Below are 23,517 nucleotides of genomic sequence, written 5' to 3'. Positions count from 1 at the left end.
TATAGTAAAAAATGTATTGTGTGTGACGGTGAACCTGGAAACTGTGGGGAAGGTTGCCAAAATGATACAAATATTAATAAAGACTGTAGAGCCCTGCTGCTTCAAGTAAATATGAGTATGATGGCTTATTGTGAGGTAGGTACACAATGCAAGTCAAATAAAATCTCTCCTGGGCTTTATTCTTATGGTACCAAATTACCAATGTAGTTTCCTCTGGATAGGAATGTCCAGCCTGGTGTTTATGTGTGTGTATTTCATGTGTGCTTAAGTGTGTATTAGTTTGTTTATGCTCGTTTGTGAGCCTGTGCCCAACTAGAAAAATAAACATGTTCAATAAAACGTCTCTATAAAACAGCATGGCACAATAAATCCAAGGCAGAAATATTAAGTGGAACCAATATTTAGCTGGACCCACTCCAGATTCCTAGTAAAACTCACGAGTCGGGATGACCTTAGCATTAAAAATATATATATATTTGAGAGGGGGAAATAAACCAATTCCCTTCCAATGAAGGCATCACTGACAAGGAGCTATCTGTGCTGTGCACCTGGGCCTTTCCACTGAGAGGTCATTTAGTATACATTCCCTTTTTTAGGTACAACTCTATTAAAATACACCATGAATATCCAAGCAAAAAAGGTATTTTGCAATGTCAAGAAAAAAGAAAACAATGGCAAGAACAAAATGTGCTGGAAACTGTTGCTGTGTTCTAAGAAGGAAGCCTCCCATATGTGCAGAGAGACTAAGCAGTGGAGCTACAAAGGAAACTCTGCTCAAGGACACCTGTTTCTTGCAGGGAGCGGTTTGTGAGAAGCATCTAGTCTGTGCAAACTGCAGCAGCCACGTGTAAAGATTCCATTGCAGTCCGGCAAGTCCACATAGAGATGCGACGTGCTTATGAATCTGACAACATATTGAAAATTTGATGAAATCCTAAAATGACACAGTGACTGTGGAAAAGGATAACATTGAAAATGAAGCATTTATTTCAAATACTTATAAAGAGCCAAATGTTTATTTATCAATCAAACAAGACATGCATAGGAGAATTTAAAAAACTGCAGTATATTCACTCAAATAGCATCAGCAAAATGTCAGTGATGCTAGTAGTAGAAACCACAGAGGCCCCCAGAACAAATTAATCTGCATGGAGGATCCACATCACCCGAATCCACTCTGCATTTTTTGCTGCAATTAGGTTAAGGAATGCATTGAGCCTCTGGCTGTTTCGGTACAGTTATCTGCCGAAACCCTGCATTGCTCAGGAAGTTGCTATAATGAATTCACTTTACTGTTACATTATTTTCTTTGGAAAACTAATTTCATATTAGGGTAACTGCCTCTGGTTTGGGTTATGCAGGGCTTTTGTGTTGAAAAAAAAAAAAAATGCTGATGAAGAGGACTGAGAAAAGAAAAAGTCACGCTGGTCCTCCCTCCCTATTTTCTGTCTCTCAGTAAGATGAGGTCATCAAACACCAACCTGCCTTGTATATTAATGATATAACAGGCAGACTTTTTTTCTTTTTTGTTGGACACCTCGTCCCCTGAGACTGCTTGGCTGGAGGCAGAGGAAGACTTCATCTTGATTTAAGAGAGATATAACACCCTCGATAGAACTGTGACAAAGGCTAGATAGACAGCGTGAGAGCAGATAGTGGGGGGGGAGTGTAGACGAGCCAGCAGGAGCGGAGCGGTGCTGAGGAGAGCCGGGGGGAGGGGGAGGGGGGACGACGACGACTGGGTGATACACTGTGCCTTTAAAGCACCCAAGCTCCTCCTCCACAGAGCCGAGCAGAACAGCCGAGTGGTGCTGGCAGGAGCCTGAGCCCCACGATAAACTCTGGCATCAGCTTCCCTTCATCCGACAGTCAGCGAGGACACAGTGAGGGCGCAGGGGCAGAGAGACGGGGACGGAGAAAGGGAAAGAGTGACAGAAAGGTGGGGGAGACAGAGAGAGAGAGAGAGAGAGAGAGGAGAGAGAGAGAGAGAGGGAGAGAGAGAGAGAGAGAGAGAGAAAGAGAGAGAGACAAAAACAGCCAGATAGGCATAGAGGGAGAGGCTGTCATCACACAGCTCCTCTTTTTTCCACAGCAGCAGCTTCAGCCGTTCTGTCTGCTGCCTCCCGGTGCAGGCGAACGCTGACGGGGGATGACGGGTGGCGTGTTTTTTTCAGGCAGCAGTTGTTTGAGTGATGGTAGCGGCCGCGGCGGCATCACAAACGGAAGCAGGAGCTCTCCTCGCCGCTCTGTCTCTTAGTCATCTTCAGCCTCCTCTCCTCCTTCTCAGAGTGCTATCAGGGCCATTAATCGTTCCCATCTCATGCCTCCTGCCTCCTCCTCCTCCTCCTCCTCCTCCTCCACAGCTTCATCCTCCACTTCTACTCCTCCTCTGATGAGCCACAGCTTTAGAGTGAAATAACCCTGCTGATAGAAGCTTCTCTCTCTGTCAAGACAGTAAGTAGGAGAGAGAGAGAGAGAGGGAGAGAACTGTGTGTGAGTGTGTATGAGAGAGAGAGAGAGAGAGAGAGAGAGAGAGAGTGAGACAAAGAGAGAAAAAGAGGAAGAGAGAACAGCGAAGATGTTAGTATGTGCGACAGAGGGACTGCTAAAGAACCAGCAGGTTGTGTGTGGCTTGAATGATCCTGCTGTGCGTGGACAGTGAGCTCTGGGCATAGCAACAGCAAAGTGATGCACAGGAAAGGTGAGTAGGTGTGTGTTCTGGTGTGTGTGTGTGTGTGTGTGTGTGTGTGTGTGTGTGTGTGTGTGTGTGTGTGTGTGTGTGTGTGTGTGTGTGTGTGTGTGTGTGTGTGTGGAGGTGAGGCAAGTGCTGCTGAAGCAAGAGATGCATTTTGACAGCAGCTAAAAATCCTCAACGCAGTTTATTCCCTTCCATCTCTGAGTCTCCTTTATGCTGCTGTGACTTAGAGAAAGAGCAAGGAATAAAGAGAAAGGGAGGATGAGGCATGAGAGAATAAGTGATTGTTTTTCGTTTTTTTCTTCCCCCGTCTGTCCAGGTGCCATGTGTGATTGGCCAGCGCACCCCGTGGCAGTGGCATCGCCCTGGATTTGGCGAGGAGCTCTCCCCGCTGCTTGTTCTCCAGGGCTCCTCCGGGAAGCATTCATGGGATTTATCTCTTCCTGCTGGATGGCACTGAGCTCTCTGCCTCTCTGAGAAGAAGTCCACAGAGAAAAAAAAAAAAAAAAAATACACTACACGGATAAGAAGTAAAATAATTATCCAATCACAGCACAAGGAGGCAGACCGGGTTCCCTTAGCAACAACTGAAGGAGAGAAGAGAATCCTTTTCTGTTTCTGCTCCCTTGGTTTTTGGGCACACCCCTGTGGACTGCTGTGGGTCAGTGTTTTCTGAGAGGACTTGGAGAGCGCTGTTGCATAAGACAAGCTGCCACCCCAAAATTCCAGGGGAAGGTGCTTATTCGCATTCTGCCCCCCCACCCCAACCCCGTCTTGTAACTGTGTCTCATCGACACCATGATGTTTTTGTTATCCCTCCACAAATTCTCATCACAAGTCACGTTCCGGGGGCTTGGAAATCAATTCATTCTGATCCCAAGCCACCTGGAATAAGCCCTGCTTTGGGGGGAGATTGGACGCTCTGTGAAAAGAGACCCACACCTGCCTTCCTCCCTTTCATGGACTAGAAAAAAATCAAGGTCAACGTGATTAAGTCATCATCTGCAAAGAAAATGGATGTGAAGCAAAGTTTATGTTGATGTGAGTTTCTACTGAAATTCTTGTTATTTTTTTCTTGGAGGGGGAACCGCCACACAGCACAGAGGAATATCCCCTTTTTTTCAAAACAGGATCGGTCCTTTCTCTCTTAAAAGACCCTCACTGAAGGACTATATTTAGAAAGAAAATCTGGTCCCCGCTGGCCAACAATAATGTAGAACACGGTCATTTTGAAAATCGAGCCACTCCTTGGAGTTCTATTTTTCTATCTATGTTGGATAGCTTTCTCTATAAAAAAAAAAAGGGTTAATATGGACCCCTTTTTCTGCTTTCACTTTTGTATCTTAGCCTGCCATTATGTCACTGTGTTTCCCAAGTAAAAACCGTTGTATAGGACAAGTGGAAGAGGGCAAAAGTCTATTCCCTGTATAGACGGGCGTTTTAAATAGCATCTCCTCAGGAACAATTTCAAACGTACACACTGACACATGAGAGGAGTTGGCTCAACACGATTATGTAAGAGTTTCATACCAGCTTGAGCCCATGTATTTTGCTTCTTCCTTTTCCATGGATTTACAGTGTTTGACTTTTCCCATTTTCTCTCCGTTTCTGGAAGCATCTACCAGAGGGCATGGATGTCAGAGTGTGACCCTGTGCCGAGTGAGCGAGCGAGGCAAGGTGTTTTTGCTGCCCAGGTGCTTTTAAGATGTTGAGGTCTCCCTGCGTGGCCGGGGCCCCTGTTCGGATCAGTAGCACTGAGGCTCCTCGTAGCCAAAGACATGGACCCCGACTCGGCTCCCCCACGCCCTCAGCCTGTTGGCCACTGGCCCCACGTCGCCCTGTAAAGGATGTCCCTCAGCAGAGCTCCGGCCCGGGACACCTCTGAGACCCCCAGCCCGAGAGAACGCATCCGCAGCCACATGAAGATGGTGATCGACCAGCTGGACGGCATACTCAAAGAGCTCAAGGATGTGGCCAAGGAACTCCGGGAGGTGAGGTTGTCTAGAGCTTACACATATCAGGCTTCTGGGGGGGGGGGACTGAGACTGAGACTGAGGCGAGGAGAGAATGTGGGTGCCAGGTGGGTGTGCTTTTCAAGTAGGCTGCATTTAATGAGTGTAAAATATTTTTTTCGCAGCATGGAGATTTTGATTAAGATTTGAAAGTGATGAGATCTCACTTTCTTGTTTGGTAGCAGGAAAAAAAAAAATGTTTTTTGATTGCAACCACAGCAAGGCTGTCTTCCTTTTCAAATCGAACAATTGCTTATCGCCAATTACAAATGTGGTGTCTTGTGGGAGGTACGGCAGATGTGACGAGCTGTTGAAAAGCAGCAAAGCCGAGCTGAAAAGAAACACAGAGGCAGGCTTTGATAAGATACAAGACTTAGCGCCGCAATAGTTATATAACCATTTTGTTAAGGATCAGCTGGAATCCTACTGTATTTTTGCAACTGCCATGGTAACACAGGGAGATTTGTGTGCGTGTGTGTGTGTGTGTGTGTGTATGTGCATTGAACAAGGATCAGCATAGAGAGATACCATACGTGTGCATGTGCTCCATCATGCCTCTCAAACATATGGACTGAACAAAGTTGTGATGGCTGATGATCAGACTACATATGTTCATGTGTGTGAGGATATAAAATGGCCCTCATCATCTTTTTAGGATCTTTCCCCTGCAGTGTCCTCAACGCTGTGAGCTCTTCCTGCAAAGCTCCTCCAAAAGAGAGAGATAAAGGCAGATAGAGAGACAGCGACAAATTAAAACCTGAGCAAACAGTTGTGTCTGACCCATCCCACATCCTCCGAGCACATCCCATGATTAACCTCCCACCTGCAACCGATCAGGCATGCAGAGGGTGTGTATGTGTGTGCGTGTGTTTTCCCAAATGTGTTGAAGAAGCGAAAATGGTGGATGTTAGCCAGTGTAATGACCTGAAGGAGGAGGAAGAGGGTTTTGAACAGCCGTGGGTGAAGTTGCCATAACTCACTCCATCACCGCACAGATCCCCCTCCCCACAAGCTCGGTCCCACTCACCACGCTCTACTTTATGTACTCGCACAGTTGGAGGTGCAAGGGCACAGCTTACAGTGCACCTTCTCTCTGGTGAGTAGAATCCCGGCCCGCGCTCGAGAGTGATTGATGATTATGGGACAACAGCGAGTGGAATAATGCTGGCTGGAGCTATTTATAAACAAAAACACGGCCCGAGCCTCTGCCAGCATACTACCATTCTTATCCCAGACCCCATTAGGCAGGGCTGTGCACAGTGGCACAAATGCCATTTTTTATTATTATTATTATAGAGCACAATCCCACATATTGAAATGGCTAAGGAATCATATTAGCTGCAGTGGCAGTCATAATGCTAGTATCAATATCCTGCAATTAACTGACCTATGAGATTGCAGACGGAATCAAAGAGGGATGAATAAACAGAATCAGTGTAGCGCCATCAGATGCATGGAAGCCTAATGTTCCATAAAATCTCTCATTCTTGGCCACATGAAAGGGACACCATAATAGATGACAACTGTCATAATAAATAAATGATGAACTGCAGTGTGACTGTAGTGAAATAAATACCTCAGTGGAGGAGTAGTAATGACTGATTATCACCCACAAGGTCTTTGGGGAACTGGAGATACTGCAGTGCTCTGAGGAGTTAAAGCTGACACTCCAAAACATGGAGCTGCCCTCAATTCAGGAACTTACTGGTCTTTTATTTGACTTACTTCCCGGTACCCAGTTCATACCGCAGGATCACACACCTACTATTCAAAAAGTGGTAAAAACATCTAATTGCAACGTGTCATTAGTAACACTGCAGTAGCATCTGACTTGATTCAATTTTCTGATTATCCATTGCCTCAAATGTGCGTGCATCTTATATCGCATTCTTAATTTAGTCCATAGCTCCATATTTATTAAAATGACAAATTAAGGGAGGTTTTTAAAGTCAAGTTTCAGCCATATGGTCTTCATGGACTCATGAATTATCGATTTTTTTACTCTTTACAATTTGAATTGTTAACAAAGAATACCAGTTCATATTGAATAAATATTCAAGCCTTAAGGGAATTTGGACATGGCCTGAGGGGAATCTCTCATCCACAAAAGCAGGTAACACAGAAGATTGTTAACTTTTGTAAATTGATTTAAATAGCCTGGTTTGTCTGAAGTCCGGAGAAGGGCAACAAGAGTGTCGTTGCAAATTTTGATCTGTCAAACGTGAGATTGATCCATCCCAAATTACTTGTAGTTTCTTCAGCCCAATGTAGTATTGGATAACTGATATTAACAAGCAGCAATAACCAAAGTGATTAGATACTTAACACAGTAAACAGTATGGCATAAACTATGAAAAAAATACCCAGAAATGTTCTTTTAGAAAGACTTTCACCTTCACTGATTCTACCCCAAAGAGGTTTGCTTTCCTCAAAAAGCCACAGACGTCTTAAAAAAGGGTCACTAATTGGTCTTTCTTGTTGGCAAAAATGTATCATTCTGAGTTTGGATTACTTCAAGCAAAACTTTAAATGCAGTGTAATGAAACCCAGTGATGAACCTACCATAAAACCTTTCTGTGTGGCATTTTGAAATTTAGACAGTTTAATAGCAAAAACTTGCCTTGAATAATCTCATATTCTGCATGCTTATTTGTATTGAAATTGCTCAGCAAAAAGCCATTTTGAGGGAGCCTGAAAATGATAAATCATGAATGTTAAATTAAAAAGCAATACCAAGGAAATTTCGATTTAAGTACTGTTTGTGAGGTCTGTGCTTTTTTCCGTCAAATACTGCTGTACTATATGGAGTACAGCAGTTTTATCCCTCCTAGTACTTTGGTCCCTGAGCACATTATTGCTGTTTTTTTATTTTACCAGGTAAAGAGGTAACATCTGATACAACAGGATCAACATAGCAGCCAATTACCAAACAAAGTAGTCCCTGATTGGCTCTCAAAAAGACCAGTTTGAAAACCACAAATGTGCAATACAATATATTAATTTTAAATTAATTTTGTTAAGTGGCCCTTTGGCTGAAGGAGTTTTAAAATCTACAGACGTTTAGCGACCCATGTCATGTGGTTACCTATCCCTAAGCTATCAGATAAAAACATAAAAATATAGTCTGTCTCCACAACTATGCATTTACTGTATTACACTGCTCAAATTCATATGAAATGTGTATAAAGTCGTTTTATTAGAGATATCATTTAATTTAAACATGTAAAGCGCCACAGTTGCTTGCCGATGCTACAGTACAGCCTTAATTAATTTTAAAAATGATACGCAGTGCACACATAGTTTTCCAAGACTGCTCTCCTCAAAAAGCCTGTTAAAGTCAAATGCAGCCTGTCTTACTTGTGAATCCCATTACAGGCTTCATGACAGGTTAAATGACAAGGATCTACCGGAAAGACATAGGAAGATAATATACTGATAAACTACTCCACTTGTAATAATAAAACTGGCAGGAATGGCAAAGAATAATTCATTTAGGTATCATTTCAACCTTGGACTTTTAGGTCTGAGGATAAACAAGGGAAAAGATTGGCACAAAAGAGAATACAAAGTAACCTCTGAAATCTCAGATTTTGAGTTTTGCGTAAATTGAATTTCAATCAAAAAAGGGCAACTGAAGGAAATGTAGGAGTGCACTCATGTTGGTTATAAGAGCGATACAGACTGGTAAATTGAAAGAATTTAACGAAGCGCACAAAAAAAAAGGGGTGGAAAAAAGATTCAGTGGCGTCGACTGGGGGGGGGATTGGCAGTGAGCTTAACGTCTTTATATGCAACCATACAGGAATGATGGACTGTTATTATGTGGATGTAGATATTATGGAGAATCATACCACGAACAGACCTGCAGATGCTGCACGTCTGTGAACGGCTAAAGACAAATGAACACAGGAAGGCAATCAGGACTCGTTGAATTAAAGCTCCAAATGAGAGGAATGAATATAAGCTGGACAAAGAGCAATTATCAGTAGCAGAGTACAGCATGTCCGGGACACTGGCCTCTATCAGTCAGCCTTGCGGTAGTTGTCTGCACATGCTCATCACAATGCTGGACACTGGCTTACTGTTTTGACTCTGCTACAGACAGAGAAGCGAGGCTGCAGGAAAACCCTACTGTCAGGTGAAAACTGCGTCCTCCAAATGTCAGCTTTTTAGGAATGAAGTCCTGAGTAACAGCTTTATAATGCGACTGGCCACCATGCAGTTTTAGAACTATATAATGGATTTTTGAAAGTGTTTGATGAATGTGTCTGATCTACCGAAAATCACCTGTGAGTAGCAGCAGCTGCAGGACTATAAGCCTCTCAGGTTTTGCTCGTTTCTTGAGCAAACACTGAACTTTGTGCTCGACTAGCTGAGCCCACCACTAAATCTGCAAGAGCACATCTCATTTAAATTTGCATTCAGGAAATTAGTTGTTATATTCAATATCTATTCATCACCCAATGCCAGCCGCATGATCCTATAGGCCAGGCTTTCAAATTAAGGTGTTTTTTGCTAAAAACAGAGTGCGTCAAAAGAACTGCTATGTGAATTATTTGATCAGAAAGTGTACAGTGAGAAACTCTTTCATGTCAAAGGCATGCTTAAATGCTTGATTGTTAAAGCTTGGTGTGGTATCCAAACAGCTGGCCCCAGATCAGCCAGCCAGCCAGCCAGAGGTGTCTCATTATTGAGACTGAAACCGGTTATGACACGGTCCCCTCTCTGCAGAAGCTGCCGCGCTTAGCACTGAACTAAATCTGTTCCAAACCCAGAGGCAGCCCAAGGGAGACCGAAACCAAAATCAAAAGGACCATTTTTTTTCTGCGGGGGCCATATCCTCTCCTCACTCTGTGTTTCCCCCTGCTGATGCTGCTGCTGAGCGGGGCAGGGAGCAGAAAACTTCCTTGCAAGAATTCTTCAACATTTAAGCATGAGGGGGGGACTCCAGTAATCACTAGCACTTTCACCCAGGGAGTAGAACAATACAAAGGATGCTGTGAACACACTCTCTATTCCATGAAATAGTTGATCCTACTACTAGGGAATATTTGGGGGAATGTTTGGCAAAGATATTGAAAAGGATTTGGATGAGTCCCGTGGGGGAAATGGGTCACTGCAGAGGCTAGAAATACAATAGAAAACAATATTTCAAAAGTATCATAGCAAGAAATGAGTAAGTAAGTAAGTAAATATATTGTCTTTATAGCCACTGACTTGGGGGGAAAAAAATTGGTCACAAGTCAATTTCACTAAGAAGTGCTTCTACTCTGTCTGTGCATGCAAAAGTAATTATATTGTAAACAAAAACCCATTTTAATTCAACAATTATTGATGAGTCGATGTGGCTGAATATCACACAATCTTGGCAGGAGATTGTGGTTCATTCTGTTCGTCCAAATGGATGCCTTCAATCAGAATTTACAATCAGTCACAAAGCTGTGTCGTGGTGGATCATTTCCCACAAAGCAACCGTTTCAATTGGCCACCAGTGATGTGGGATTACTGCCCAGTTGACCACAGCCCAGAGAACACCATTAAGGATGGCCCAGTCTGTTCTCCACCAGAGGGTCCATTTGCTTCAGATTGAGGCAGGCTTTGGCCCGGTCTCCGACCTGTGAACATGTCGACCAGCAGGCCGACAACACTCGGTGGGCAATGCTAATAACTTTACCACTCACAGAGGAAAGTACTCTTCAACCTGACATACCTGGGCCAAAGGGTTTCTTTTCATTAAAAGCTATTTGGAAGAAATGACAAGTACCTGACTGCTGTGTCTATCAATTTGTTCCTCCTTGTCTGACCTCTTTTGTGTGTGGAAATTAATTTCCTAAATTAAACTTGGTGACGTGCCTCCAGCGGAGTTCTCTTTGCTCAGGAAAACAACAAGAACAAAATACCTCGAGCCCTATCTATTCTTCGCTGAACATGAAACACCCTGCCATCTGCACACCTGTGTTGCTGCCTTGAGCTGAGCTCCACATAAATTTGTCCATTCTTAGAATGAATCAGAGGCTCAATTATTCTCAGGACTGATGCAATACTGCTTCGGGATTTGAAGTGAAAATGTCAGATCATCTCTTTGTTCGAACTCATTTTAAATTGACCCGGACATGGGCGTGGGCATGTTTGCTAGTACGAAACCATCGTCGTGGTGACCCCCACTGATTTGCAGATAATCTCGTACAAATATAGCCCATTACTGCTTTAACGAAAGGAGTGTATTAAACATATTGTGCATTTAGCTGACGCTTTTACCAACACAAGCTTGCAATGGCAGCAATATCTGAATTTAATTCCTATAACCCATATTAAAAATAAGCAGAGTAGAGGACTGAAAGGTGAGTGAAATCAAAAGAAGGAAGGGGGGTAGAAGCAAACAATGAGTTAAGACTTTAGCGGCATCTAACCTTGAGAGCTGTGACGAGAATAAAGCTGCATCATGCAAAGCATTCCCCTGAGCCTCTTTTACCTGGCTCTGCTGTGGAGCTCCAGCTTCCTTAGGATGCAGGGCCAGCATATTGACTAGCCCATCATGCCTGTAAGACCCACTGGATTAGCTGGCCCTTTGAGCTCTGCCTCCCTGTGCGAACTCTGCACTCAGCATTGACTTTAATGAGGGCTTTAGGTTAGAACTCTGCTGAGGTAAACACTCGAAAATTGCGCTCATCTTGCCCATTGATTTTTATCAACTGACCTGCCTACAGTGGGCTAGCTACAGATAAAGCAGTATAAATGTTTGCCATGCATGTTTGTACTTTGAGGATTCAGCCACAAACCCTTTTACTTGTCCCAAGGCAAGAATTGAGCTGAAAAGGATGAAAAAGGCAGTTAAAGGAAGGGAAAAAGGGAAAGCCAGAAAAAAGAGAGTCAGTGAGAGATGAAGGCTGGATGGAGATAATAGTTTTTCCTGCTGCACAGAATTGCGACAGACTGGGTGGAACAGCTTAGATCAATTGTTGCAATTGTGCTCATTCGTGGGCGTGTTTAGGATTGTTTTGGCCCATCTCTGTGCTGTGAATAAAACCAGTAGGCTGTAGTTAATGGTGTGAAAAATGGCATCCATCGAAGTGCAGAAGCAGCCTCCGAGAATAGCTACATCATTCCATTGTGTCAAAGCATACTGTACGCAGAGGGACAGCTTGCTCTCCATTAGTAAGTCTCTTTTACCAGGTGTGGATACAAATGTTTACCAAGTGTACGGATGCACGTACAGAATAATGAGATACAAATTCATGTGAAGAGATGCTATATTATCCTCCGTTTCCAAAGCCTGTGAAATTGCTCAGGTCAGCGTGGGCCAACCCACTAACCGGTACACCAGCTTAATTCAGCTACGATCTTCGGAACTGTGTTATAGTGAAGGATCATCAAGAGGCTTTTTTTGTCCTCCCTTTTATTTTTAGCCGTAGTCTGTGATGCATCATAAATCAACCCAGTTTCCAATGAGATTGTTCAGTTTTAACCAGCAGAAGTAGCTGAACTGAGCTGGTACATAACAAAGCCTCTGTATCCTCTGGCATTACAAAAACTTCAAAAAAGTTCTGACATTTAACTCACAAGTGGTTTCTTAGTGCTATTATTCAAATCATTCAACATTCATGATATTTAAACCATGGATAACTGATATTGTAACTGATTGTTTTGCGTTTTGATGAAAGTTGCAACAGTAAAATTATGTAGTGATTTGTCACTTTATTGTGGCAGTACAATTAATTGTATTAAAAGGAGAAAAACATTTGTCAATAATTTGTCATAATTAAAACAAATAAGCCACTTCACAAAGAAACTATCTTGGGATAAATACACTCATATGGAGTAACATTTAGCCTTACTTGTAGCATGGGTGTTTTGTAGTTGGACACAGTAAAAGTGTTTCATTCATTAAGAGGGAGGTAAAAAAATAATAATTGAAACATTCCAATTTTATGATGTATGTTAGAAAGAGTTATATGGGATTATCATAAAGCATGAAGCTCAGCCTCCTGTTTACCTTGTTATAAAATAATGTTCCAATCAAAACATGATCGCCAATGATTCTATAAGGAGTTCTACATTAGCATAGACTTTGGTCGTTTATTACTAAATACAATTCAACAAGCATAATTTCCAGAAAACAACACACACACACACACACACACACACACACACACACACACACACACACACACACACACACACACACACACACACACACACACACACACACACACACACACACACACAATCAGAAGACTAAATAAGGACATTGGCATGGAAAACTTATTTTAAGGTCTATAATTTTTGGCACAACATCTGCTAGGCTGTCCTGTCTTCATTTTTGTTTTATTGGTTGTGTTGCAGTCCTGACAGCAAATACGCAAATTAAAAATATTTACTACCTTCAAAGTTTATTTTAATTTAATCAAATTCTGAGGAGAAATCACAGAAGAACTAGCATCCTGCATGTTGTTCAACAAACTAGTTTAATACATAAAAAACAATTGACTTTAGAATAATTACATTACTCCTTTGTGTTTATTTTACTGGCACAAATCAGAGCAGCTGTGGTGTTCTTTACACAGTCACAAGGTACCAATTTGCAACAGGTGTTGAGAAATAATTACTATACATAAAAACAGTTTGAAAAAGTCTGGTGTCTGATCAGCAACAAAATTGAATCTGATCTGATCTGACTGAAAAAAACCATATGCTTTCTGTTTCAAAAACACAACTTAATTAGTTTTCTTCCAAGTCAGTGGTTGTAAAGGCCAAAAGTTCTTAAAGTTAGCTTTTCCAGAGGATAGCCAAAAAGTTGACTGTGTTTGAGGCATACTTTTGCCCAAAATTAGACTAGTTCTTACTCCAAACTGGGTGTCAGTACTCAATACCTTTAAGCACTGTATGGTTTCTGTCTGGCTGTGTCATTTTCGGCAGATGGCCGTCTCTCGCACTCACTATACATATTTGTGAATACATGTTTCGCAGTTTAAATAATGAAACTGCTGGTCATGAGTAAGCTTTTAAAATACATTTTAGTGACAGATGCAAGTGACAAATAATTATTTTAAAGACCTTCCGGAATTTTACAATGGAGGCTTTCAGGGGGTCAGGACCCGTATTTGACATACTGCCTTTAAGGTATCATCCAAAATAGCCCATTACCTTTATTTTGTGCCCAGATTAAAAAAAAAAAAAAACTTTGCTGGCAGCCAATTACCACAAGCGTTTAATGTGATGTGTAATTGACACACTACAGCAGCAGCTACAACAAATAAAGCCACACAAAGAGTTGGACACAATGATGTCTGTGTCGGCGGCTAGAAGCTAACTGGGCTAACAGCGCAAAAAAACTGTAACATCGCTGACAGAGTTTACAGCTTTATTGCAAAAGTTAGACTCAACTCAAATAATGCACGCATTGGTTAAGTTTGCAATAGTTTCTCTGATTGTGAGATCACACAGTACTGGAGGGAATAAAAGGCTAATACAGAGGTAACAAACTTTGCAACAGGACTTCAGAAATGCCAAAACATTAGAGTCCCTGACTGGGATTTATTTCTAATCTACCTAATTAATGCCAACTAGACAGAAATCCATTTAACATTTAAATGTCATTAATTACTTCACTTTTGTGAGGAGCCTGTCTGTCTGAATATCAAAGCAGGTTGTCTGAATATGGCCCAGGGTGTCATTGTTAATCTGCATCATGGACCTGTCTTATTGAATTAATCAGATAATTTTGTTTTCACTTACTATGCATTTGAACATTTGAATTCTACAACGGATGATACTGGTACAGTCTAATAAATCGAATAAATCGACCAACCTTTAATAATGTAAGGTTTTGCTATGGAAGCCTCTTTGCATGCTTGGAGCTGTTTCCACAAACAAATAATAGGAGACTGTGACCAAATGACTGTAGTTTCCTTAATTTCCGAGCTTCTGTGCACCATTTCTTCAATTGTTTTCCTCGATGGCTAATTGTTGGCTTGGAAATTGGACTGGTGGTGTTGGATTTCATCGGGGTTGGCCATCTATACAGTATGGAGCAAGGTTTATCTCAGTAGGTGGCGGTGGAGTAGGTGTTAAGGTTGCAGGTGAGTAGGTTGGCCATGTCAATGAGTTCTCCTTCCAGTAAGAATTCAGCGCTGGTTGTATTTCTGCTTTATCATAATGTTTGTACATGTTTCACCACAGTCGCTGTGATTCCCTGTAAAGGGCAGCACCTCCAAAATCTCTGAGTCTAAGATGTAAAATCACAAAATGAATTCCTGCTAAGCGTCTTCTAAGGCAGCACTCCATGTTTCTGGAATCGCCCCTTTCTTTCTCACATTGCCTTGCACTGGCAGCTCACACTCTTGCCAGTGGCGCGGCATGGATGGCTGCCACCACTGTCAATGTCAATAGCATGACAACGCACCGTCTAATGAAGGGCATGGCTAGATGAAAGAGGCACAGCAGAGAGGACAGGCTAATTATTCAGACTCACAGCGAAGAGCAGACGGGGACATGGAACAAGTCAACAAACTGTTTGGGTGATTAATATTTTTCGTCAACCACGCAGTCACCTGTGCAGTTGGCAGTTTATTGCCATGATGATGAAGCCCAACATTTCTGACTTTTATGCAAAGTAGATGATGCAGCAGGGTACAAGGGTGAAAATTATAATTAGACTTTTTGGTCTGCTGTTATTCTCAAGGATATTAACTCGGGATGGGATTGCAGGTTGATGTGGGCCGCAGCGGACGCTGTGTTGCAGGTTCTGATTAGAGAGGGAAAATCCTAATTATGATTATGCAAAAAGCAGATTGGAAAGAAATGAATTTACTGATGAATTTACTGATGAACGTGCATTAGCAAATTCCCAAGGTTAATAACCTTCTGGACTGACTTTTGTTTCACAGCAATGCTTCAAACATTGTGACACTATATTTCTAAAATGAAGATATTTCTAAAACTATCCAGATTTTTTATATAACATACAGATATTTAGATACCTTTAGGAGATTCTGGACTGTTGTTCCGGAAAAAAAAGACATATGATGACATCATTTTGAGCTGAAGAAAATAGAGGTGGGTATTGTTTTACTGCGTTTTAATGTTGTATGGACCAGATAAAAAACTGAATAATCAAAACAATTTCTGTTCTTGTTTAGGGCCATTGACATGGATTTAAAGGAGGAGGTAGGGAAATACGAAGCAGAGGTTGAGCTGCAATGATGACCTCCACGGTGGTTATAAAGGTCATAGCTGGAATTATAACTCTAAGAATCAGCTGTTCATGTTGGCAAAGAGGGCAGCTTGATCGAGTGGTTTGCACTCAGTCAGGACTTTCAGAGTCAGGTGAGGGTGAAGACACTCAGGTCATCCATTGTTGGGTTTTTGTGGAGGCTTTTGTCAGCGAAAAACAAATAGGACAAGGCAATGGCACAACAGCAGGGCATCCGGTGTCCGACTCAGTCTATACAGGTGTCTCTGTGTGTTTGTGTGTCTGTGTGTGTGTGTGTGTGGGGGGGGGGGTATTTAGAGGCAGAGAGATGATGTGGAGAAGGAGGCAGGGTGAAAGGAGTGGGCGAGGAGGAGCCAAGGAGGGAGAGAGAAAAAGAATAAAGAAAGAGAGAGAGAAGGCTTATCTCTTGGCCTGCAGACAACAGTTTTTCAGAGCTGTAGCCGTGTACAGAGGGAAGTGTGTTCCTCTCCGGAGTGCGTGAGCCAGAGGGTCAGCAGCTCATCCCATATTTCTATGGCTGCAAGTCATTCTCAGATGCACGACAAAAAAAACAAAACGGATCTAGCTATTTAACCCTTGTCATGTCTGCGTCTGCACTTGGAGCTGACGAGAACGGCTGTTATCTGTTCTTTGTATCATTATTTTTTGAACTCCCTTATTTTGAACTGATGCTGGAATTTCACAAGTCCTTTGCCACTAAGAAGCATCCGATCCATCTGTCTTGCATCACTATTGCTTTGCGGAGTCATTTGTAACGACCGAAAATAGCTTTGCTCTACATTTAGTCAATGACATCTGCTATGACCTAAATGGAGGCGATATTAAATTGGCTGCGAGTAGCTAAAATTGTTGTGGCACACATAAAGAACTTTACTCTCAGTACATCTTTAGATCTAAATCATGAAGAACTGCCAGCATCAAACAACTACAAATGCCTTTCAAGTAACAATACACCAGCTCGAGAGCCTCTTGTATCGTTAAAATTGATATATTGTAATTTAATTTGATCCAAAATGAATCCAAATCAGGGCAGTTCGTCATTATGAACTATAATCTAATGTTATATCAGTTAGGAACACAAACAAATATTGTTTGGGTATTTTACAAGGCACTTGGCTTTATAAAGTACACCCACTGAGAGAGAGAGAGAGAGAGAGAGAGAGAATCATTTAGAATGGTACCTAAACATTATTTTGGGGACGTTTTCTTAATAGCATTCATCAATACATAATTATAGTTGTACATAATAACTGTCTGTTATTCATTTATTCTGTGTAAATGTAACACAAATCCGAAACCTATGTCCTCAACAAAAGGGTTGTCCTACCAACAAAGATCAAAATGACTGACTGGAACCTGCTATCATTCTAAAATGTATTGAAATGGTTTTATTACAATAAGGAGTAGCATTAGACAAACAACAAAATCTACTTTGCTTATTTAAAACTGGCCAATTATTATAACTGAGGGATCTTTAAGAATAGACTAAATCTAAAGTAAAGCCAAACTCTTAAAACTAAAACAACAAGTTGTCAAAAACATGGACTGCCGCTTTAAAGATCAGAACACAACATGAACACAGAAGACTAGGTAGGCGACATGTTAACTCCTTGTGGTGATGTATGTGCTGAGAGACACAATGAAATACCTAAATCAATTAAGGAAACTCTTGGCAAGCCTGGGAGCGATATTTCCGCACATTTTCTATGTAAATGAAAACTTAATTTCCCTACTTATCACACCATTTTGCTTGGATCAATGTACGCTCTCCTTCTGCTTGGGAGCAAGTCCCACACTGCTTTGTATCCACAGCTTAGTTGCCATTACGATGCCCCACTTTGATTCTTCAAAAAAAAAAGGGATCTCATCCTCGCAGAGCTTCATTTCTTAGTTAGCGCTGTTCCTACTTATTGTTTCAGAACATCAGACAGAGCGTTGAAAAGAAACTTAATAACTCCAGATAAACCTTTTTTGACATTATTTGCTACTTTCTTCATTGAAGTTCAGAAAGATAGCATGCTTATCACGGGAGTCGTGTGTCTCTCGAGGAATGAAGTAAAACAATGAGACACGCGAGGGATTCTAGTTTCAAAACTTTTCATTAGTACTCTACTTTGACATTAGCAAGGGAAAGCGTGACCTTTGCTCAAAACATTACGGTGAATGTAAATCTCACACAAAGTTCTCCAGCTCGATTAATTGATGCTTGCAGCATAAAAGACAAAATATCTGCTGGTTTGACCCGTTCCATGTGAAGGCTTAGTGGCACTCCTGGATCAGCACTCCTCTGGAAACTTGCACTCTCTTCTGACCAGATGCGGCCCATCCGGACACCTGGAGGAGGGTGACACCATTACCGCTCCCTCAGTCTAATTGCATGGACATAAAATTGGCAGTTGGGAAAACTGATCTAAGGCCAAATTTCTGCAGGGGAGGTAGTGGGGGCCTGATGCTCTGAAACAGTCCCTGCCTGATTGACAGATTGATAAAGGTTGACTATGGTCTACGCTCTCCGCAGGTAGACGCGCCTTTTGCTCCGCCTCCACGGGGCTCCAGCGAGGGTTGGCTTTAGGGTCGGGGAAGTGGAAAAACAGCTCTGGAAACACCAGTGTTGGATTGAATCTGCCTATAACTGTTGGTGGTCAGGCAATTAGATATACACAGTGCAAAACACAGCATCATGCTGTTCTCAGTCCACTGCTGCCTGCCCGCCTCAGCACCATACATATGTATGAGTGGAAGCTCAGGGAGAGAGGAGTAACAAACCCATAAGCCATAGCTATATTCATTTTTGAATAAAAAAGTTGTCTTAATGGGTTATAATGTAAAGTTAATGTTTACCATTACTGAGATGCTTTGACTATTGTTTAACCAGTATATGTCATATTAATAGTAATTGTTAAAGTTTTATTGCCTTAATTCTGTAGCCAAATGTCTCAGTTCTTTTTTCATCTCTTTGCGCATACAAACTTATAGTGCCAAAGCCATGTGAGCTGCCATGCTGTTGACCGCCATGGTTGCCGTCTGAGTCATACATTTAAACCTGCTATTACGCACTTAAACATATAAAAAGGGCCTTACAAAGATGAATATTTGTTTTTTTCACTTTATAAATATATATTATTTCATAAGTGATATATTATTGATTATTGATTCTTAGACACCAGTAAATATACTTGAGGAAAAAAATTATAATTTTGTTGCTTAAACAAATCAAAACATAGCCGTATCTGGGATTCTGCACACCAAGATTTGGTGCAACCAACGTCTATAATTTTGCACTCTAATGAGGTGTGTAGTGTGTAGATCTGCATACCACCGTATCATCTTAGAACGACTGGCTTCGAATGCTCTGGGTTATTAAACTTCTGATCCACGCAATTCATGAGTTAAATTTCTATTCATGAACATGCTTATCCTTTATCTTGGACTGACAAATAAAAAAGTGACAGATAAATTCAACCTGATATTTCTTTTTTCCAAAATAATAAAAATGAAAAACAAGAAAGAGACAGCAAACAATTGGAGTTTGCTTTGGCTATCATCTCTTTGAGGGCCATTGAGACATTAAAGGCGACAACGAGCTTTAAGGAAGGAAAGAAAAAGCAGCGCTGGCACCGCTAACAACATCGCCACTCAGCCCACACACCCACTTCTTACCCTCCCTTTGAACCGCATTGTCAAAATAACTGTCAGAAATGTTTCATGCCTCTGAATTACTGGAGAAAATGTTGGACTTTGTGGGAAGCTGTTGTGTGCTCACAATTTTGAGGGCCATAAGGAAAGAAACAATCTAGCATAGCAGTTCAATTTAGAAATATAATTTATTTGAAGAAAGTTGCAGCACAGAAAGCCTTAGCAACTCGTAACAGTGAGACTCCATTTTGAAGCAGTAGAGAAATTTTAGTGACGACAAACCTGCTGTAAACTTTTGCGACAGCCGGTGGCTGTATTTTCCATCCATTTTATACTTTATTGGATTTCCTTCCTTTATCTGCTATTGCTGTATTTAGTGTTGATGATTTCCAATGGGAGAGGAAAAATAGGCCATCGGATTCTCTTAATTCACCGCACACATGCCCCTGTCATTTAATTGATAGATGCATGCCCTTTCTTTTTCCACTCTCTCCCGCTCCCCACAAAGCTATCCATTTATTGCCACTTTCATTACTCAGAGCAGAACGGGGAGTTTTTGAGATCAGTGCTGGGTATCTGGAGGCTAATGAATTGGATGGACTGCCGTGATTGCAGGAGCATCAGCCTTAGACATCGGAGGACACTTAGTAACATGTTCAGAGTGACAATGTAGAGACAAGGAACTAAAAGCTACCGCTGCCTGACATGTTACATTACATTTTTTGTATCTATCCCCATATATACCTTCATTAGTGGCCATCTGGTGATTGTATAGCTACAGATGGAGGCATTTTAATATATAAATGCTCTTGAGATACAGGCTCGTTCCTATCAAATATGTGTAGTCATACTTCAAACCACTGATTAAAATGCCTCCCCTAGCTAAGCAACTTGAGAGAGCGGTTATCATTGATGTTCCATCTCTGAGCTGGATCCCAGTAGTACAGTAACCCCTTAGCAGAATTGTGGCCAGAGGCAAACAAAAACACAAGCATTGGTCCTCCAGCAGGCATTGGGGCAGTACAGGTCTGGTCATTTGAGTCCAGTTACTTATTCTTTATTGGTTAAACTTATCCTACACTGCAGATAGAATACTAATCAGGCAAATACAGATCCAAAGAGAGAGCAGCAAGAGACTCTACTTCTGTATTCCCCCTCCATTTCTACTGCATTAAAGCTTTCAGGCTTTTAGGACAGTGTACTACTGAAGTAGCCATAAGTTTAGTAGTAGTCCAGCGATATATTGACTTCTTCTCACACAATTATGAGCAGCATTTGAAACACCCAAGCTGCTTTTAGTGACACAATAAAGTCACTTAATGGGATGCCAATTTTCACTACCGGACTATCCAAATACTGTCTGACCCATTAAAATGGATATTTCATATGCATTTTGATGTGTCTATCAGAGATGCTGCGAACACTACCTAATATTTGATGCCCTGCTCACATACTCTGATTTGCTCCCGTTTTGCATTAGAGAGTGAATACTTTTGAGGCCCGATCAGTCATTTTTATAAATTATTAAGTAGGTACAGTATATTCACATACATAATTTATGAGTTTGAGTTGTAGATGGAAAATCAGCACTTTGTGCATTTCTCAATCGATCATATTTCAGAATATACGCTGCTTTATTACAATATTTACAAACCTTGCTGATGTAGACATACTTTTTACCCAGAGTAGACTTCAGCTGTGATGCCTGGTAAATGGACCTGCATTTGTGAAGCACCTTTCTAGTCTTCGGACCACTCAAAGCCCTTTACATTCACACACTGATTGCAGGGGCTACCATGCAGGGTTCCACCTGTCCATTCATACACTGATGGCACAACATACAGGAGCAATTTGGGGTTCTGTGTGTTGCCCAAGGAAACTAGGGCTTGGACTGGAGGAACCGTCAATCTTCTGATTGGAAGACGACCCGCTCTACCTCTGAGCCACAGCCACTCCCTGATCTAATAAGTCTTATATTAAAAGACTTGTCAATCAAATATAAAATGTTTTTTTTTTTTTTAAACATACATGAACACATGGCTAATTCATGCTCCCTTAAGTGCTTGCATGGAAGCTTGCTACTTATGAGCGAGCATGTCCGTTTTTCTCCTGCTAGTTTCTGACCAACATTTCTGTTCAACATTGCTAACACAGCTCTACTGCAGAGATTACAGAGAAAGTTACAGTAACATTTGTGGCTGACCGAGCACACCAACCCCCATCTTGCTCCCTCGCCTCTTTTTCTGATTCTGGAAATGAGAGCAGATGCCAAATGAAACCACTAAGCAGCGCAGCACTGAATTAAGAAATAGCTGTAACCGGGACACACTGGAGGAATATTTAGAGCAATGTACATATTTTAGCATGCCGTTTCAGGTCTTTCCAGGTCAAAGCCTGTGGCTGCACTGATTTAAATTCAGGTTTGCGGGCACGTGTCATTAAGTGTACAGTAGGGTAGCGCAATGTAAGTACTGTTGATAACATGTGGGGTTTTTCTTAGATGGAGTACAGGTTATCAAAGGGCATGGTCTCTGGCTTCTGCTGTTTTTCTCCCTGTCTCCGTCTATTTTTTTTATAATGCTCTCTTAGTCCTTGAACTCCCCTGAGTCAATAGAAACACTCCACTCTTGGGTCTAAACTCAGGGGGCAAGGGAGACAATACCCACGTGTCAGCACTACATTTGCTATGGCCTTAAAGACAGACGAAGAATGTGCAGGAAGGTTAGAATAAGGGCGAGACGAGGGTGCTAAAGACAGAAAAGGAGGAAGATTCATGGTGCTTCATCATCTCCTGTGACAACTGCACACAAGGGGAAGCAAAGTACATGTCCACTTACAATCTGCAACCTTATCCAGCAGGCTGCCAGCTAGCGGTCACCTCGCAGACGTCTGGCCAAGCCCATCTATTAACCCAGAACAGCTGGCCACTTTCCAGCTTGAACGACTGCGATTTTTAATTGTGCCTGTGTTGTGAGGGAGCGGGCTTTGCTACGATAACATTAAAATTTTGATCATAACCGATGAGTCTCACCTCAGAGGATCACTGCTCAAGAGACACAGTATGACAACTATCAGACAGGCCCCCTGCCATCGTTAAAATGTCATTTTTTTTGTAAAAAAAACAATATTAAAAAGTTGTCTTTTTTTATTTTAATAACCTTGACCCCACCCACCCTCAAACACATATAATAATAATAATAATAATAATCAATCCTTTATTAGTCCCACAATGGGGAAATTATTTCTCTGCATTTAACCCATCCCGGAGGAGCAGTGGGCTGCAACGAAGCGCCCGGGGAGCAACTTGGGGTTAGGTGTCTTGCTCAAGGACACCTCGGCATGTTGCCGGTAGAGGGGTTTGAACCACCAACCTTGTGGTTATGGGACAAGCGCTCTACCTCATGTGCCACAGCCGCCCCTCAACTGCTGAATCCTGTCGATGCTGCAGAATAGACCAGCATCTACATAATACGGCAAAACTAATTTCCCTGTCTCCTGCTGTTGTTGAGTCCTGAGAAGATGAAAATATTCATTGCTGTTGTCCTGAACACAGCATAATCATCTAGGATTTATGCTTCTAGCTTGTATCAAATTAATTGTGCATGGAGTGAGGAGGGTCGAGAGACTCATCAAAATGGATTTCACCATGTCGTCACACAATTGCACAAAGTAAAACTATATTCCATTTTCATCTTTTTTTTTTTCATCCCAGCAAAGTCCAAACGGCCGCTGCCTTCACTAGAGTACTGAATGCAGAGCACAGATACGGTGCAGCATTACACGTTAGCTAATTTCCAGGCTTGTCAGCTTGGTGTGGAGAGGGATGGTATGCTCTGCATTTACATGGAAATGGTTATGCGAGCCAACATGAAGAGACTACTGCTTTAGGATTATCCCACAGCCTTGAAGTCTTTTGGTGCAGTGGTTATGCCTAAACACTTAAGTCACAAGGTGAAACTTGA

The 23,517-nt window shown here is 41.8% G+C and overlaps 1 protein-coding gene across 1 annotated transcript in view; it reads left to right on the top strand.

Annotated features, from left to right (window-relative positions):
* The first annotated feature begins 4,542 nt into the window (after positions 1–4,542).
* The window catches only part of insyn1 (inhibitory synaptic factor 1), a 41,115-nt gene continuing 22,140 nt past the window's right edge, over positions 4,543–23,517 (top strand). Inside the window, 1 exon segment of the mRNA XM_054620470.1 lies at positions 4,543–4,686. Coding sequence (XP_054476445.1) covers positions 4,543–4,686 — 144 coding nt within the window.

This window comes from Anoplopoma fimbria, chromosome 2 (assembly GCF_027596085.1).
Source record: "Anoplopoma fimbria isolate UVic2021 breed Golden Eagle Sablefish chromosome 2, Afim_UVic_2022, whole genome shotgun sequence".
Lineage (NCBI taxonomy): Eukaryota > Metazoa > Chordata > Actinopteri > Perciformes > Anoplopomatidae > Anoplopoma > Anoplopoma fimbria.
Note: the sequence above shows the minus strand (reverse complement) of the source record. Positions and strands in the feature narration are given on the sequence as shown.